Source organism: Tripterygium wilfordii, chromosome 19, assembly GCF_013401445.1.
Source record: "Tripterygium wilfordii isolate XIE 37 chromosome 19, ASM1340144v1, whole genome shotgun sequence".
NCBI classification, from domain to species: Eukaryota; Viridiplantae; Streptophyta; class Magnoliopsida; order Celastrales; family Celastraceae; genus Tripterygium; species Tripterygium wilfordii.
The window spans coordinates 3,987,475-4,004,397 of NC_052250.1; the positions used below are offsets into that span (position 1 = coordinate 3,987,475).

Below are 16,923 nucleotides of genomic sequence, written 5' to 3' on the forward strand. Positions count from 1 at the left end.
GGACCTAATAGTGTCTCTCCCTCATCTTGAGGTCGAAATGGATCTTTCTTAACATCAAGTGAACGAACTATCATTGGAGTGCTCAAATGGTGAACTTTATCCATAGAGAATTGTTTTAACACCTTTTTCAATATAAGTAGTCTGATGAAGAAAGATACCGTTGTTCAAGTGTTCGATCTGAAGGCCAAGACAATATTTTGTCTTTCTCAAATCTTTCATCTCAAATTCTATCTTTAAATAATCACTAGCTTTAGTAAGCTCTTCAGGGGTCCCAATTAAATTTAAATCATCAACATAAACAACGATTATAACAAATACAGATTCTGACTTTTAATAAAAACACATGGACAAATTAGATCATTTGCGAATCATTCTTTAACAATGTATTCACTTAATCGGTTGAACCATATGCGCCCGGATTGTTTTAACCCATATAGTGAACATTGGAGTTTGATTGAGTACAATCCTTTAAGCTTTACTTCAGGCAAACGAAATCCTTCGGGGAATCTCATATAAATTTCACTATCCAACGATCCATATAAATAAGTTGTTACTACGTCCATTAGACGTATATTCAGTCGTTCAGTGATTGGTAACCCAATTAGAAATCTGAATGTGATTCCATCCATGAAAGGATAATATGTTTCATCATAATCAATTCCAGATCTCTATGGGAAACCTTGTGCTACAACTCTCTCTTTATAACGAGTAACTTCATCATTCTCATTTCGCTTTCGCACAAATACCCATTTGTATCCTACAGGTTGGACATCTTTAGGTGTCTAGACTATTGATCCAAAAACTCAAAAACTTCTCTTTTTGATAGAGAATTTAATTATGTTGTCATAGCCTCTTCCACTTTGGTCAATCATACCTACGTCAACATTCATTGACAGATTTTGGCTCAGGATCCTTATTACTACTAGTAATGCTTGTAGCAACTGCATATGCAAATACATTGTCGATAATTGTCTTACTACTATGATGAATACCCACCCCGGCCCATAAAGCCCAAGGTAGAACTACAACCCAGAAAACCGGCTTACTAGGTGAGGGTGCCTTGGATCCTTATAAACTAGAGTTGGTAACCCTATTTTTTCGATGTGGGATACTTATCAAACCACCCCCCATGGACAGCCGACGTCCACGGCGGCTACACTTGCCTGGCGGCTCCACTCGCCCTTCACACGGTAGCCCTTTCCCGGACGGCAGCCCTCTCCGCAAACGCGACTCTCTCACTGAAAGCACTAGTGATGAATACCCACCCCAGCCCATAAAGCCCAAGGTAGAACTACAACCCAGAAAACCGGCTTACTAGGTGAGGGTGCCTTGGATCCTTATAAACTAGAGTTGGTAGCCCTATTTTTTCGATGTGGGATACTCATCATACTATCCCTACTTTCTTCGTGAGATATTGAATGCTTATTATTATCATTATCAAGTACCTGTATTTCTTCAGAAATATTTGTTCAGAAGATTGGGATTTAACAAGTATATTCTCTTCAGGAGTAACCTCTGTAGGAGTATTCTCTATAGGAGAAATTTGCTCTTCTGGAGTATGCTCTGCTAGAGCTCTAGTAGAAATTTGTTTATTTTTCTTTTGGGGAATTTTATCTTTAGCTTTCAATGGTCTTCCACATTTCTGATGTGTTTTCAAGTCATCACTTGTTGTTCGCCCTTTAGGGACATTGACATGTGCAGTTGAATTTCTAGCTGAAATGCGTGACTATAAAACTTTTGAAGTATCATTAAATGCAACAGATAATTGATTAGCTATACCTTGTAAATGAACAATTTTCTAAACTTCAAGTTCACAATGTTTTGTCCGGGGATCCAAGTGAGATTGTGTCATATTGTTCCAAGTAATATTATTATGCTTATATGGTTGAGAGTCTTTTCTTCCTAATGGAGGAAAAACAGACTCATCAAAATGACAATCAATAAACCTGGCTTTGAAAATCTCACCAGTTAATGGTTCAAGATATCGAATGATAGAAAAGGAATCAAAGCCAATGTAAATACCAAGTTTTAATTGTTGTCCCATCTTAGTGCGCTGTGGAGGTGAATTAGAAAAAAAATAGCACAACCAAAAACACGAAAATATGAAATACTAGGTTGATGACCTAACACTAATTGCAAATGTGAATATGAATGGTGAGCAGATGGTCTAACTCGAATTAATGATGCAGCATGTAATATTGCATATCCCCAAGTGTCAAAAGACAATTGCTATTTAAAAGCATAGATCGAGCAATCAATTGAAGATGCTTTATAAGTGATTTTGTTAAACCATTTTGAGTATAAGTGTGTGCAACAGAATGTTCAATATTTATTCCTAGTGACATGCAATAATCATTGAATGCTTGAGAATTAATTTCAGCAGCATTATCCAATCGAATAGACTTAACAGGATAATAAGGAAACTGGGCATGTTAAAGAATGATTTGAGCTAAGAACCTAGCAAATGCAACATTACAAGTAGACAATAAACATACGTGTGACCATTTAGATTATGAATCTATCAGAATCATAAAATAACAAAATGGTCGACATGGTGGATGAATAGGTCCACATATATCTCCATGAATATGTTTAGGAAGTTAGAAGATTGTACGCCTACCTTTAGGGTAGATGGTCTAACAATTAACTTTCTTTGTGAACAAGCAACACACAAGTGATCATTAGTTAAGAGAAACTTTTGGTCTATTAATGGATGTCCATTTGTATTTTCAATTATTCTACGCATCATGGTAAAACCTGGGTGACCAGGACGATCATGCTAAAGTATGGATTCTTTCGGATCAAAGCATCTCAGGTGCCTCACAAATTGTGCTTCCATCCATTTTATCTTTGTGCAGTATAAACCCAAAGAGAAAGTTGCAAGCTTTTCTATTACAAACGTCTGGCTTGAAATAATGGAAGTAATATACAGATAATCTGTATTACCTTCACTTCCATAATTGTTGCGCTATCTATCAAACATATGTCTTCATTATTTGAATGACAACCACGTAATGCATTGTTGTGAGTCATAATTCTAAAATAAGAAAATACGACTAATATTACTCATTGATGTAATATAATAAAATAAATAAAAAAAACCTTGACATCATTGCCACTGTGGGGATTTTATCCTGGGACTTTATATCATCATGGAGGTGGTGGCGAAGGAAAATCAGTATTTTTACCCGATCCTATTGAGATTCGATATTTCCTTCAATTATAGGGTCCGTTTGGTGGATAATTTTGATAGTAGCATATATTACAGATGATAAATGGTTGTAATAAATGGTAGCAGAAATGGTTCTTGAAATGCTAGTAGGTGTTTGGTGCATCTTTTGCTTGTAGCATAAATGGTGTTATAATTGTTATGCAAATTACGTCCAGGGGTATTATGCATTTAAGTGTTAACAGATTTAAATTAATAACAAATTTAATTGTAAATACATTATAAAACTAATTATAGCATTATTAAGTAAATAAAAAATAATTATATATTTTTTAATGAACAAATAATTTCACATGTATTTATTAAAACATAAATTAAGACATTTTTTTTCTTTTCAAAAAAAAAGACATTTTTTAATGCATACATTAAGACATTTTTTTAATGGTTGTCATTCACTCGTGAATGACTGCAATGTGAAATGGACTCTGGTATACTAGTAATTTAGGGCAACTTTGAGGGTAAAGTAGTAACGGAGTTAGGAAATTGTCGAAAAATGGTTGAATTGAGGACAATTGCAAATTAGGTAATATATTGTCAAGAAAATGTTTTGGGAAGTGAGTCAATATATTATTGTTTGGTTCATGAATACCATATATTGTACTACAACCATAAATTGTTGCCATATAATGTGTGCCAAACGGGCACATGGTATTGTTAAGGTCCATAACTTCAACATTGATCTCAACATCACCAACCCATATTAGGTAGTTCTTCCCCGATATAGATAGGGTTGTGGAATGTAACTTCACAATATTTGACATAATAACAATATTAGTATAAATGTAATAGAAGATAATACTTACTTTGCTTATTTGAAGAAACAATGTTTAATACTAGTAGAATGGTAGAGGCTCGTGCTGATAACTTGTTGTAAACATAAATAAATATAGAAGTTAATTGATCTAGAATTATGAAATAGAAGAGTAATGGAAGAGAATACTTCTTTATTGCTATTCTTTCTTTTTGAACAAATGACCATTACATGAATTTATATACAAAATGATATCAAATGTAATTGAAGTGTTAATTACTCATTAAAGAATAAAGGTTGGTAAGAGGGCAAAAGTAGGGCAAAAGGTTGAAGAAAGAAGAGGAGAGGAAGAAGATGGAGGAGCTGGAAGAGAGAGAGGCTGAGAGAGTAAGAGAGAGAAAGTGAGAGATTTTTTTTTACAATATTATCTTAATAAAAGGAAAGAGAAAAAACAAAATCTCTAAAATAAGCTACCATTTGATGCTTTTTTTAAGCTTATTAAAACTTATAAATTAATTTATTCGGGATGTTTGATAGATCGTCTTACTCCAGCTTATAAGTTGTACTAAGCAGGCACTAAGTATTCTTGGTCATGTCATTTTGAAACAAAAAGTATAAGATTAAAGACAGACTATCAAAAAAAGTCCTTAATATATATATTTATTAAAAAACATAAAAGCGGAATATTTATATATTTTTCATTCCATCATTATTTTATCATCTGAGGCCGTTAGGCCCATGTAGATAGTCTTCCCTTATTACATATTTGATATTGGAAGAACTATTTCCTCGCATTAGGGAATAGGGCTCCCAATATGTCTTAATTAGTCCTGCAAAATTCAATTTGATTTGATTAAGAAAACCAAAGTAAAAAAAAAAATGTTTAAAAAGAATGAAAAAAAAAAAAAAAAAAAACTTGAGGAGATTTTGTAGCTGAAAAATACTCACTTTGTGTAAGAGATGGTTATTTCACCAGCATTAGTGTTTGCAAGATATCTAAATACTTCTTGTGATAGGCCAAAGGTTGTGCTACAACCAAGACAGTGATCTACAACCATAACAGGCGCTGAGGTGCCTAAGCAACCGGGCCCTAATTGTGTACTCGGCACACTAACGCAAGCAACTTGGTAAATTTTACCACAGGCGTTGCCATTGTTCCAAATTTCCGTGCTTGCGCTTGCAATTGACTGCCCTTTGTCCACATTTCCATAACAAGCAGAAGCTACACATCCCCAAGGTTGATTTCTGTAACATATCTATACTAATACTACTATTTTGAAAATAAAAGAATTTAGAACATATAAGTTGTTCCCTGCTAAAAAAATGAAAAAACTTTAAAAATAATATAGCTCAACTCTATTATTTTAAATACACTACTTAGTTATAACATTTAATTAATGGACACGTCATATTTTTTCACTCTTTTTTTGGTCCCAAAACGTGTTGTCCTTTCTATCTTCGTATAGCCATAGAAGAAGATCTAGCAATGAATATGGTGACTGTAGGTATTACTAGGATTTTTTTTCATCTTTTTTTTTTGACATCTAATTGATTTGATTTTAATTTAATTTTCTCCTCTGATTACTTATTTTATTTTAAAAAATATCATCAGTTTCATGTACAGATTATGGGCTCAAATTTGTTGGGTCAAGAAAAACAGGCTATGACATTATGAATTTATTTCTCTTTCGCCTTGTGTAAATCGAAAACCAAAATCGAAATTTACGGTTAGGTTTATGTATGTTATTCGATATGATCCGATTTGTTTAAATATGAAATCAAAAAAATTCGGTTTGGGTAGAAAACGGACCGAATCCGAACCGAACCATCGAACTTACACCCCTAGATAATTGGCCCTTATTAATAAACAATTTCTTTAAAAAAGTACGAAAAACATAATCATAAAATATTAACAACCTGTTTGGCAGGGCGGCTCCTAAAGCGGCTTCGCACTGCCAAACAAGCTAAAAACGGCCAGTGGATCCGTTGGCCCATTCCAGCGGATCCGCTAACCAGAAAGAAGCTCCCATTGGGTTGTTGACTTTTTTACACATAAATTAATGTGGGTCCCACAACTTTAATAACATATATTTAATATATTATTTAGTTTTATAAATATTTTGTCAATAAATTTAATATTTATAATTAATATTATAAAAATTAATTTAATATTTATAAAATAAAGAAAATACACATTAATAAGCTTTACATAAAAAATTATTATTTTATTTATTTGACTAATTAAAATTTTCAGTTATGATACAATAAAAATTCTAATAGACTTAAATTAATTTTAATAATAAATTATATTTATTAAATTAACTTTAATAAGAAAATGAAAAAAATGATTAAAAAATGATTATTAAATTCAAAATAATACTTTTGGAGGGTGTAAATAAGTGAAATGACGAGTAAGACTCATTATTTTGAGTCCCACATGTTCTAAATCAACGGTAAAAACACAATTTGTATTTTAGATCCGCATAAGAGAAATCCTATATACTAATTATAATCAACTCTAAAGAAAAAAAAAATTAAAGTGATACTGAAATACTCACGAACATAGGGTGGAGAGAAGGAGGTTGCAGTCCCTTGGTTTTGAGTTGATGCCGTTGGAAACAAACTTAAACAAAAGCAGAGTGATGCCATGAATAACACAAAGGACTTCTGAAAAACTGCCATAATATTTTCTTTATGGTATTGTTAAGCAAAGTAGAGTGATAATGATGATGGCAATAGCTTGAGAGGAATGTATTTATAATTGAGATTGTTAATCTTTCTTCTTTACAAAGTCCGCCGTGCACTACTGCAGACAATTACAAAGTAGAAGATAGAAAGTTCGGCCATACACTCACTTGCGACAATCACAAGCCGGCTGACCATACATCTGACCATACAGCCCCTTTCGATAATCACAAGCAATGTGACGTGTTGTTTTTCTCTTTTTATTTAATTAAGAATCTTTTCAGCATGTCTTCTTTTTATATGATTAAGGATGATTTTGAACGTGTCTTATTTTAATTATGATTTTGGGGCCATTTACCTCACAAGGGAAGAATATGGGCTAATTGTTGATCAAGAAATTATTGGGCTGGGCCATGAACTTTTCTAATGAAGAATTACATATAGTTTTTGACTATTGTTGTAAATTTAGAAAACTCTATTCTTATTTAAGGATGAAAGAATCCGATTCGAGCACTATCCGCAGGGTATCCGATCCATTTAAAACTCGAAAACCGATCATATAGAGTTTGAAAGCGGTTTTCGTTTTAATTTTCAAACCCGTCATGGTTTAGGGTCGGGTTTGGTTTTTGGTGTCGGGTTTAAGGTACCCGAACCGTTTGGTAAATAAATCAATTATAGTTACAATATTATATCATCTATGTAAAGGTATATTACTAGGATACTAAATTATAACATGATAAAGCATATTAAAACATATATATTTATAGAATCATACTAATAAAACTATAAAATACACTAATTTGAATTGCCCAAATGATATAGCATTGCAAGATAAATCATTCTTAGTATTAATATAATCATAACTAATTATTGGTTTTGTTATTTTATTCTATTTTTAGTGCATGATTTGGATTTCGCATTTGAGTTTCGGGTGGGTTAGCGTTTGAATTTGTGAGTTTAGAAACAGTTATCCGACCATTAATGAAATTTTTTTAAAAAAAAATGAAAGTTAAATGGTAAACGGGTACCCGGTGGTAAATGGTTATGGAACAGTTTCAGTTTTGGAAATTAAAATGGTTTTTTAAACGGTTTTGGAATGGTTTTGATATAGAGTACCTTAAATGGAAACGGTTTTCGTATTTCCTAATTGGAAGTGTACCCGACCCATTGCCATCCAAATTCTTATTAAGATTTCTAGCTTGTAAAAACATCTTATATTTAAATGAGGAAAGTAGTCTATAAGATTTTAGAACTAGAAAACCTAGCATTGTAAAAGGTCATGGCCAGTCACCCTTGAATACTATTCAGATTTTGCTGATTTCTGACGTAAGGAGACCACGAGCATGGAGAGAGATTGGATTTTGCTCCAAATTCTCAGCTTTTTCTTTGTTGGTTATCTCGAATTACGCAATTCTTTAATTCAGTTTTCTTGTACGTGGTATGATGAATTATTCATCTTGTTACAACAACCACAATGGTTGTTTTCTGCTTGGACATAGATAATGCATAGAGATTTGTGTTTTGTTGATATGATTGTATTGTGAGACGTATTTTGTTAATATGACTGAAAATGAAATGTCATTTGAAGTTGTACAATGGTGTAATTTTGCTAGCTACGTTTTTGGCGCAAAATACAACCACCTAATTATGTGATAAATATATATATATATATATTTATATTTATATATACATAATATGCATATATTGTACATATATATATATACACACACAATATGCATATATTGTACGTGTGTGTGTGTATATATATATATATATATATATAAATTCTCAGATGAGAGATCTCTCACTTTATTTTAAATGAGGGATTATTTGGTGTAAGTGCGCGACCCCCACACGTGATGGAACCCACGCATAAATGGTGTTATATGTACACACATACACACGTTGAAGTATCACATGCATACATCAGTTTTGGTAGTTGTGTGGGCCCCAATTGAAATAAGTGGGCAAACAATGACGCATTGGTACATCCTTTCTTGGAAGGTTGGCCCAGCAATTTTGAGACAAGAAAACATCACCATTGTAGTCCTTTTTTATGCTTGACCCAAGAAGAGAGACATTAAATCACATTTTTGGGTCAGCAAAGAAGTCTCATTGTGATTGCTCTTAGGGCTCTAGTATAGCCATATCATGAATACTCAATGATTTTGATTGTGTTAATTCATAATTATTATTCCACATATGAGTATCTATTGATGTATTTAATGCTTTTAAATACTTGATCAATATTTGAATGATTTGATGTGTTAAATTGAGACTGGAAGGTGATCTTTAGATTTATGCTTTTGGCAATAGATACCATAGGTTGCGTGGATCTTAACAATATAGGGACATAGCCTATGTGGTTGTTACATGATTTCATAGAAATGAAATTTTATTATCTTTATCTAAATGTTAGAAATAACAGGGGTTGGTAGTAAAAGTACTTTTGATATAATTAAGAATGGCAAAAAGATATTTTTCGTCCCTCAATTATGGGGTGAGTTTAATTTTTGTCCCCAAACATTTTTTTCTCCCATTTGCGTCCCTCAACTATTGAAAATGATCATTTTCATCTTTTCAATTGAGATTGAGGTTGGAAAAAACCTTATCTAACGAATAATATGATGCCACGTAGGATTTTTCAATGGCCGAATTTATTCGAGAGATAAACATGTTACTTTCCCATAGTTGGGAGACGAAAAAGGGGAAAAAAAAAGTTAAGGGACGAAAATGAAACCCGACCAATAGTTGAGGGATGAAAAATACTCTTTTGCCAATTAAGAAGAGAGTAATTGAATTTGTTAAAGAAAAGCGACGGTCAATTTGGATGATAATTGGAATTAACATGCTAAAGGTGTTGGTTGCAAAATTAAATTTTATACATATGCGGAAGCATTTTAGGATCGTCTTAACGTAGACAAAAATAAAAAAAATTAACGAACGACTCCCTACAACCATAGGTACTTGATGATCATACATAGATAGATTTAGCATGTCTGTAACAATTTTATTTGATTACAAATAATATCTTAACATGGCATATATGCATACAAGATCTAGTTTTAAAGTTTGTTGATAATCCTAACTTGCTCCTAGGTTTATATCCATACAAAATTATTCCTAAATCTAATCATACAATCATGGCATCAAAAAAGAATAGAAAAAATCAACACTTTCAATATCGAGGTCCTAACCTTTCTTCTATTTTAATGGGACGAGAGACTAAAGAATGGCTACCAGGAGAACCTCGTAGGATATTTATGTCTAGGCTCTCGAAACATTATTCTGTATCGTCAAAACTATAATTAGGAATAATGTTTCTATCCATTTTTCATACGAGACCGCCTATACTATTGATGCACTCCCACACATGCACGATTCTTACATTGAGGCTTTAAATTTGGAACATGTCCCGGATCAGTGAGATGTGTATGAATATATTCTTCATGCAACACCTGATAAGTTTGAGTGAGAGTTGGTGTATTATCAAACATCCAAAATTCATATTTTCCTTAAACTCTCGGTTCCCTTATATCTATCCTCTAAGCTTATTTAACTGATCCATCAATCAATTCAAATACTAACGCTTGATCTATAAGTATCACTGTGCACAACTTTTTGGCAGATAGTGTGTGTTGTTGCACTATCTATCAAACATGTGTCTTCATCATTTGAATGACAATCACGTAATGCATTGTTGTGAGTCATAATTCTAAAACAAGAAAACACGACTAATATTACTCATTTATGTAATATAATAAAATAAATAAAAAATCTTGAAATCATTGCCACTGTGGGGATTTGATCCTGGGACTTATATCCTCACGGATGTGGTGGCGAAGAAAAATCATTATTTTTACCCGATCCTGTTGGGATTCGATATTTCCTTCAATTATAGTATGGCCCATAACTTCAACATGGATCTCAACATCACCAACCCATATTAGGTAGTTCTTCCTCAAGATATCTAGGGCTGTCAAAACTAACTTCGCAATATTTGATATAATAAAAATATTAGTATAAATGTAATAGAAGATAATACTTACTTTGCTTATTTGAAGAAACAATGTTTAATACTAGTAGAATGGTAGAGGCTCGTGCAGATAACGTGTTGTAAACATAAATAAATATAAAAGTTAATTGATCTAGAATTATGAAATAGAAGAATAATGGAAGAGAATACTTCTTTAGTGTTTTTCTTTCTTTTTGAACAAATGACCATTACATGTATTATATACAAAATGATATCAAATGTAATTGAAGTATTAATTACACATTAAAGAATAAATTGCATGTTATATAATACATTCATGCATTGTTGTCTTTAATAAAACCGCCGTAGCTTTCATTCTTGGGTCATGCACATTAAATGTTTCATGACACTTATCATTAATATAAAATATATTTTATTAATAGCATTTTTAGTCACTGAATAATTAACCCACTCCAACTCGGTTATTTATTTTTTAAATGTTTCAAGTTAAGTATCAAATTTTATAATTTGTTTCAAATTCATCACATGCCCAGATTTCTACGTTCTCAGGCACCTAACAATCCGATGTGGCTGAAAAAAAGTCGAAATTAACTGGTTTTTTTGCTAATGTGGCCCAATAAGTTAGTGATTTGGATATTAATTATTTTAGAAAACTGCTAAAACGTAGACTAATAAACAGAAAAACCCAAAAACCCCAAAGTTCTTCCTCACAACTCACACAGTCGGAAGCTACACTCAGTTGACTCAGATTCATAGAAACGTGAACGGAATCTAGTGGGCAAGTGGGTAAGAGGGCAAAAGGTTGAACGCAAAGTGGGTAAGGTAGTAGGGGAGAGGAACCATTAGGATCTGGTGGAAAAGTTGGTAAGAGGGCAAAAGGTTGAAGAAAGAGGAGGAGAGGAAGAAGATGGAGGAGAGGAATAGATGGAGGAGCTGGAAGAGAGAGAGGCTGAGAGAGTAAGAGAGGGAAAGTGGAGATTATTAGAACTTATAAATTAATTTATCCGAGATGTTTGATAGATCGTCTTACTCCAGCTTATAAGCTGTACTAAGCAGGCACTAAGTATTCTTGGTCATGTCATTTTGAAACAAAAAGTATAAGATTAGAGAAAGACTATCAAAACAAGTCCTTAATATATATTTATTAAAAAACATAAAAGCGGAATATTTATATATTTTTCATTTCATCATTATTTTTTGGGCATTTATTAAAAGATGGTCTATTTATCATCTGAGGCCCATGTAGATAGTCTTCCCTTATTATATATTTGATATTGGAAGAACTATTTCCTCACATTAGGGAATAGAGCTCCCAATATGTCTTAATTTAGACCTGCAAAATTCAATTTGATTTGATTAAGAAAACCAAGGTAAAAAAAAAATTGTATACAAAGAATGGAAAAAAAAAAAAAAAAAAACTTGAGGAGATTTTGTAGTTGAAAATACTAACTATGTGTAAGAGATGGTTATTTCACCAGCATTAGTATCTGCAAGATATCTAAATACTTCTTGTGACAGGCCAAAGGTTGTGTTACAACCAAGACAGTGATCTACAACCATAACAGGCCATGAGGTGCCTAAGCAACCGGACCCTAATTGTGTACTCGGCACACTAACGCAAGTAAAATGGTAAATTTGACCACAGACGTTGCCATTGTTCCAAATTTCCGTGCTTGCGCTTGCAATTGACTGCCCTTTGTCCTCATTTCCATAACAAGCAGAAGCTACACATCCCCAAGGTTGATTTCTGTTACAAATCTATACTAATACTAATATTTTGAAAATAAAAGAATTTAGAACATATAAGTTGTTCCCTGCTAAAAAAATGAAAAAACTTTAAAAATAATATAGCTCAACTCTATTATTTTAAATATACTACTTAGTTAATAACATTTAATTAATGGACACGTCATATTTTTTCACGTCATTTTTTCACTCTTTTTTTGGTCCCAAGAGGTGTTGTCCTTTCTATCTTCATATAGCCATAGAAGAAGATCTAGGCTCCGTTTGGCACAGTGAAAAAGTTGATTTTCAATGCTAGCGGAAATACTGTGAAAAATATGCTGAACTTAAAGCTGTGAAATATGTTGTGAGGTGTTTGGTGAACTAAAAACTGATGCTAGAGGAAAAACTGTTGAAATAAAGTACTATAATATTAATTTTTATTTTTATATTAAAATTAATCTAATAAATATAATTCTCATTAAAATTAATTTAATTAATCAAATATAATTTATATTAAAACTAATTTTAAGTATTTTTTAGTTAATCAAATTAATTAAACTTACATTTACTGTATTTTTTAATTTATATTTAATTAATCAAATAAATTTTGTTACATTTATTGTATTTTTAATTTTTATTATAATATAATTATATATATATTATTAAATAATAATATTTATATAAAAGTGTGGGACCCACACTTTAAAAAATTAAAAAAAAAAAGCTGCAGCGGAACATTCTGCTTCTTTTGCGCCAGCGGATCCGCTGGCCAGGAGCCAGCAGATCCGCTGGCTCATCTGTGTTGTTTGGCACAGCGAAAGCCGGAAGCGGATCTGCTTTCGCTTCTGCTGTGCCAAACAGGCACCCAACAATGAATTTGGTGACTGTAGATATTACTAGGATTGTTTTCCCTCTTTTTTAGACATCGAATTGATTTGATTTTGATTTGATTTTCGTCTCTGCTTAATTATTTTATTTTAAAAAATATCATCAGTTTCATGTACACATTATGGGCTCAAATTTGTTGTGTCAAGAAAAGTAGGCTACGACATTATGAATTTATGACTTTTCTACTATCCTTCCCCTTGTGTAATGGATTCGAACCACCACATTGATTGAGTATATATTGAAATTTATCTGCACTAAATTTATATTTCTATATTAGTTTATCTATATTATCTGTTGTGGTGTTGTTATCATTAGTATATACTGAAATTTGTCTGCACTAAGTTTATATGTATTCATTAGTTTATCTACATTATCTGTTGTGGTTGTATTATGGTTAGTATGTATTGAAATTTATATACATGGTAGATACATCAAATTTATATGCAGTGCAAATAAATCAAATTTTTATGAAGTGTAGGTAAATTATTTGAAGTGCGGATAAATTATATGTAGTGTAGATAAATTCATATGCAGTGTAGCAATTCGTTACAGTGTAGATAAATTAAATTTATATGCGAGATTTTTTCATCTCAAAATATATCGATGAGTGATCTTGTTTGAAAGAGTTTTCATCCGTCATGTATTTTGAGATAAATTGTTTAAGTTTTGTTTATGAAATGGAAAAAGTCAAAACTGATGATATCATGCTCGGAGAAGAAATAGGAAAAAAAATGCGAATGATTAACACTTTGTAATTTTATTAAAAGAAAAGTGGCATATGGGTAATTTAATGAGTTGTGTCCTTATTAATAATTTTTTTAGGTTGTCCTTATTGGTATGGGTGGAAGTTCGGTGGTTTGACTCGGGATTTGGATCAATTTTAGTCAAACCAAATTTTTTTAATTTCATATTTAAGCAAACTGGACCAGACCGAATAACATACAGAAATAAACCAAACTATATATTTCGATTTCGCTTGGAAAAATTGTAATTTATTTCCCAATCCAGTTGTACTGAACCTATGCCTATGACCTGCCAACCGATTTTTGGTTTTGGACACTTTGCAATTGGCATGTAACTTGTATTTGCTTTGGCAGGTAACAGCTTGACAGGTCACAAGCACAAGTTCAATATAACTGGATATATTGGAAAATAAAATTACAGTTTTTCCGGTTTAAACCGAAATAGAAATTTACTGGTTGATTTATTTAGGATTCTGTATGTTATTCGGTCTAGTCCGGTTTGTTTAAATCTGAAATCAAAAAAATTCGGTTTGGCTAAAAATCGGACTGAACCCGAACTAAACCACCGAACTTCCACCCCAAGTAATTGCCCATTATTAATAAACAATTTCTTTAAAAAAGTACGAAAAACATAATAATCAAATATTAACTATAACTAGCCCAAAGCTCGTGCAACGCGGTTCAGGTGAAGAATTTACGGGCGTCCACTTTTTTCTCTAAAATTCAAACCGAAAAAGTGAATTCTCAATGGAGCGACCTCCACTACGCCTATAAGTTTATTATTTACAGGCATCTGCATCTGAGCTTGACAAATCACTTTCGGAGCAAGTGAATAAGTGAAATGATGAGTAAGAATCATTATTTTGGGTTTCACATGTTCCAAATCAACGGTAAAAACATAGTTTATATTTTAAATCCGCATAAGAGAAATCCCATATACTTATTATAATCAACTCTAATGAAAACAAAAAATTAAAGTGATACTGAAATACTCACGAACGTAGGGAGGAGAGAAGAAGGTTGCAGTCCCTTGGTTTTGAGTTGATGCCGTTGGAAACGAACTGAAACAAAAGCAGAGTGATGCCATGAATAACACAAAGGACTTCTGAAAAACTGCCATAATATTTTCTTTATGGTATTGTTAAGCAAAGTAAAGTGATAATGATGATGGCAATAGCTTGAGAGGAATGTATTTATAATTGAGATTGTTAATCTTTCTTCTTTACAAAGTCCGCCGTGCACGACTACAGCCAATTACATACTACAAAATACAAAGGTTGGCCATATACTCCATTTCGATAATCACAAGCAATGTGACGTGCTGTTTTTTTGTCTCTTTTTATTTAATTAAGAATCTTTTCAGCATGTCTTCTTTTTATTTGATTAAGAATGACTTCAACATGTTTTATTTTAATTATGATATCGATTTTGAGGCCATTTACCTGACAAGTGAAGATTATGGGCTAATTGTTGATCAAGAAATTATTGGGCTGGGCCATGAACTTTTCTAATGAAGAATTAGATTTAGTTTTTGACTATTGCTGTAAATTTGGAAAACTCTATTCTTATTTAGGGATGAAAAAAACCGATTCGAGTACTATCCGTAGGGTACCCGATCCATTTAAAACTCGAAAACCGATCCTATAGGGTTTGAAAGCGGTGTTGATTTTAATTTTCAAACCCATCATGGTTTAGGTCGGGTTTGGTTTTTGGTGTCGGGTTTAGGGTACCCGAACCGTTTAATAAATAAGTCAATTATAGTAACAATATTATATCATCCATGTAAAAGTGTATTACTAGGATACTAAATTATAACATGATAAAGCATATTAAAACATATATTTTTATAGAATCATACTAATAAAACAATATATAAAATACAGTACTTTGAATTGCCCAAATGATATAGCATTACCAGATAAATCATTCTTAGTATTAATATAATCATAACTAATTATTGGTTTTGTTATTTTATTCTATTTTTAGTGCATGATTTGGATTTCGCATTTGAGTTTGGAGTGGGTTAGCGTTTGAATTTGGGTTTTGCTACAAACAGTTATCCGACCATTAATGAAATTGTTTTAAAAAAAAATTAAAATTTAAATGGTAAACGGGTACCCAATGGTAAATGGTTATGAAACAGTTTCAGTTTTGGAAATTAAAATGGTTTTTTAAACGGTTTTGGAATGGTTTTGATATAGAGTACCTTAAATAGAAACGGTTTTGGTATTTCCTAATTGGAAGGATATCCGACCATTGCTATCCAGATTCTTATTAAGATTTCTAGCTTGTAAAAACATCTTATATTTAAATGAGGAAAGGAGTCTATAAGATTTTAGAACTAGAAAACCTAGCATTGTGAAAGGGCATGGCCAGTCACCCTTGAATACTATTCAGATTTTGCTGATTTCTGACGTAAGGAGACCACGAGCATGGAGAGAGATTGGATTTGTCCCATATTCTCAGCTTTTTCTATGTTGGTTATCTCGAATTACGCAATTCTTTAATTCAGTTTTCTTGTATTGTGGTATGAGGAACTAGTCATCTTGTTAGAGCAATCAATGATTGCTTTTTGTTTGGGAATAGATAATGCTTAGAGATTTGTGTTTTGTTGATGTCACTGTATTGAGAGACTTGTTTTGTTGATGTAATTGAGAATGAAAATGAAATGTCTTTTGAAGTTGTACAATGATGTAATTTTACCGGCTACATTTTTGGCTCCAAATATAACCACCTAATTATGTGATATATATATATATATATATATATATATATGAATTCTCCTATGTGAACTAAAAAGTGTGGACCAAAAAGTGTGGAGCAAAATCCAATGGTTATAATAAACCACAACATAAGTGGAGGCCACACATTTATTATGGGACCCACCACATCTATGGTTGAAAAA

General features: G+C 32.1%; 1 protein-coding gene across 2 annotated transcripts; it reads right to left on the bottom strand.

Annotated features, from left to right (window-relative positions):
• Window positions 1-11,814: 11,814 nt before the first annotated feature.
• On the bottom strand, window positions 11,815-15,173 carry LOC119985013 (EG45-like domain containing protein). Of its 2 annotated transcripts, XR_005465029.1 has the most exons (3): window positions 15,015-15,173; window positions 12,113-12,386; window positions 11,815-11,995 (listed from the first exon to the last, which is right to left on the bottom strand). XR_005465029.1 is itself a non-coding variant. In XM_038829163.1 (2 exons), the coding sequence occupies exons 1-2, from the start codon at window positions 15,136-15,138 to the stop codon at window positions 12,112-12,114; spliced, it is 399 nt and encodes a 132-aa protein (XP_038685091.1). In that variant the 5' UTR covers window positions 15,139-15,173; the 3' UTR covers window positions 12,080-12,111. The 2 variants fall into 2 exon arrangements, 1 of the variants encoding a protein (XP_038685091.1); XM_038829163.1 differs by lacking the exon at window positions 11,815-11,995 and having other exon boundaries at window positions 12,080-12,386.
• Between the last annotated feature and the right edge of the window lie 1,750 nt (window positions 15,174-16,923).

Bases quoted from the DNA above. Each gene is read 5' to 3' on its own strand.
- LOC119985013 (XM_038829163.1), bottom strand. From the start codon at position 15,138: ATGGCAGTTTTTCAGAAGTCCTTTGTGTTATTCATGGCATCACTCTGC. The intron at 12,387-15,014 runs GTGAGTATTTCA...GGGGATGTGTAG, and splicing joins CTTCTCTCCTCCCTACGTTC to CTTCTGCTTGTTATGGAAAT.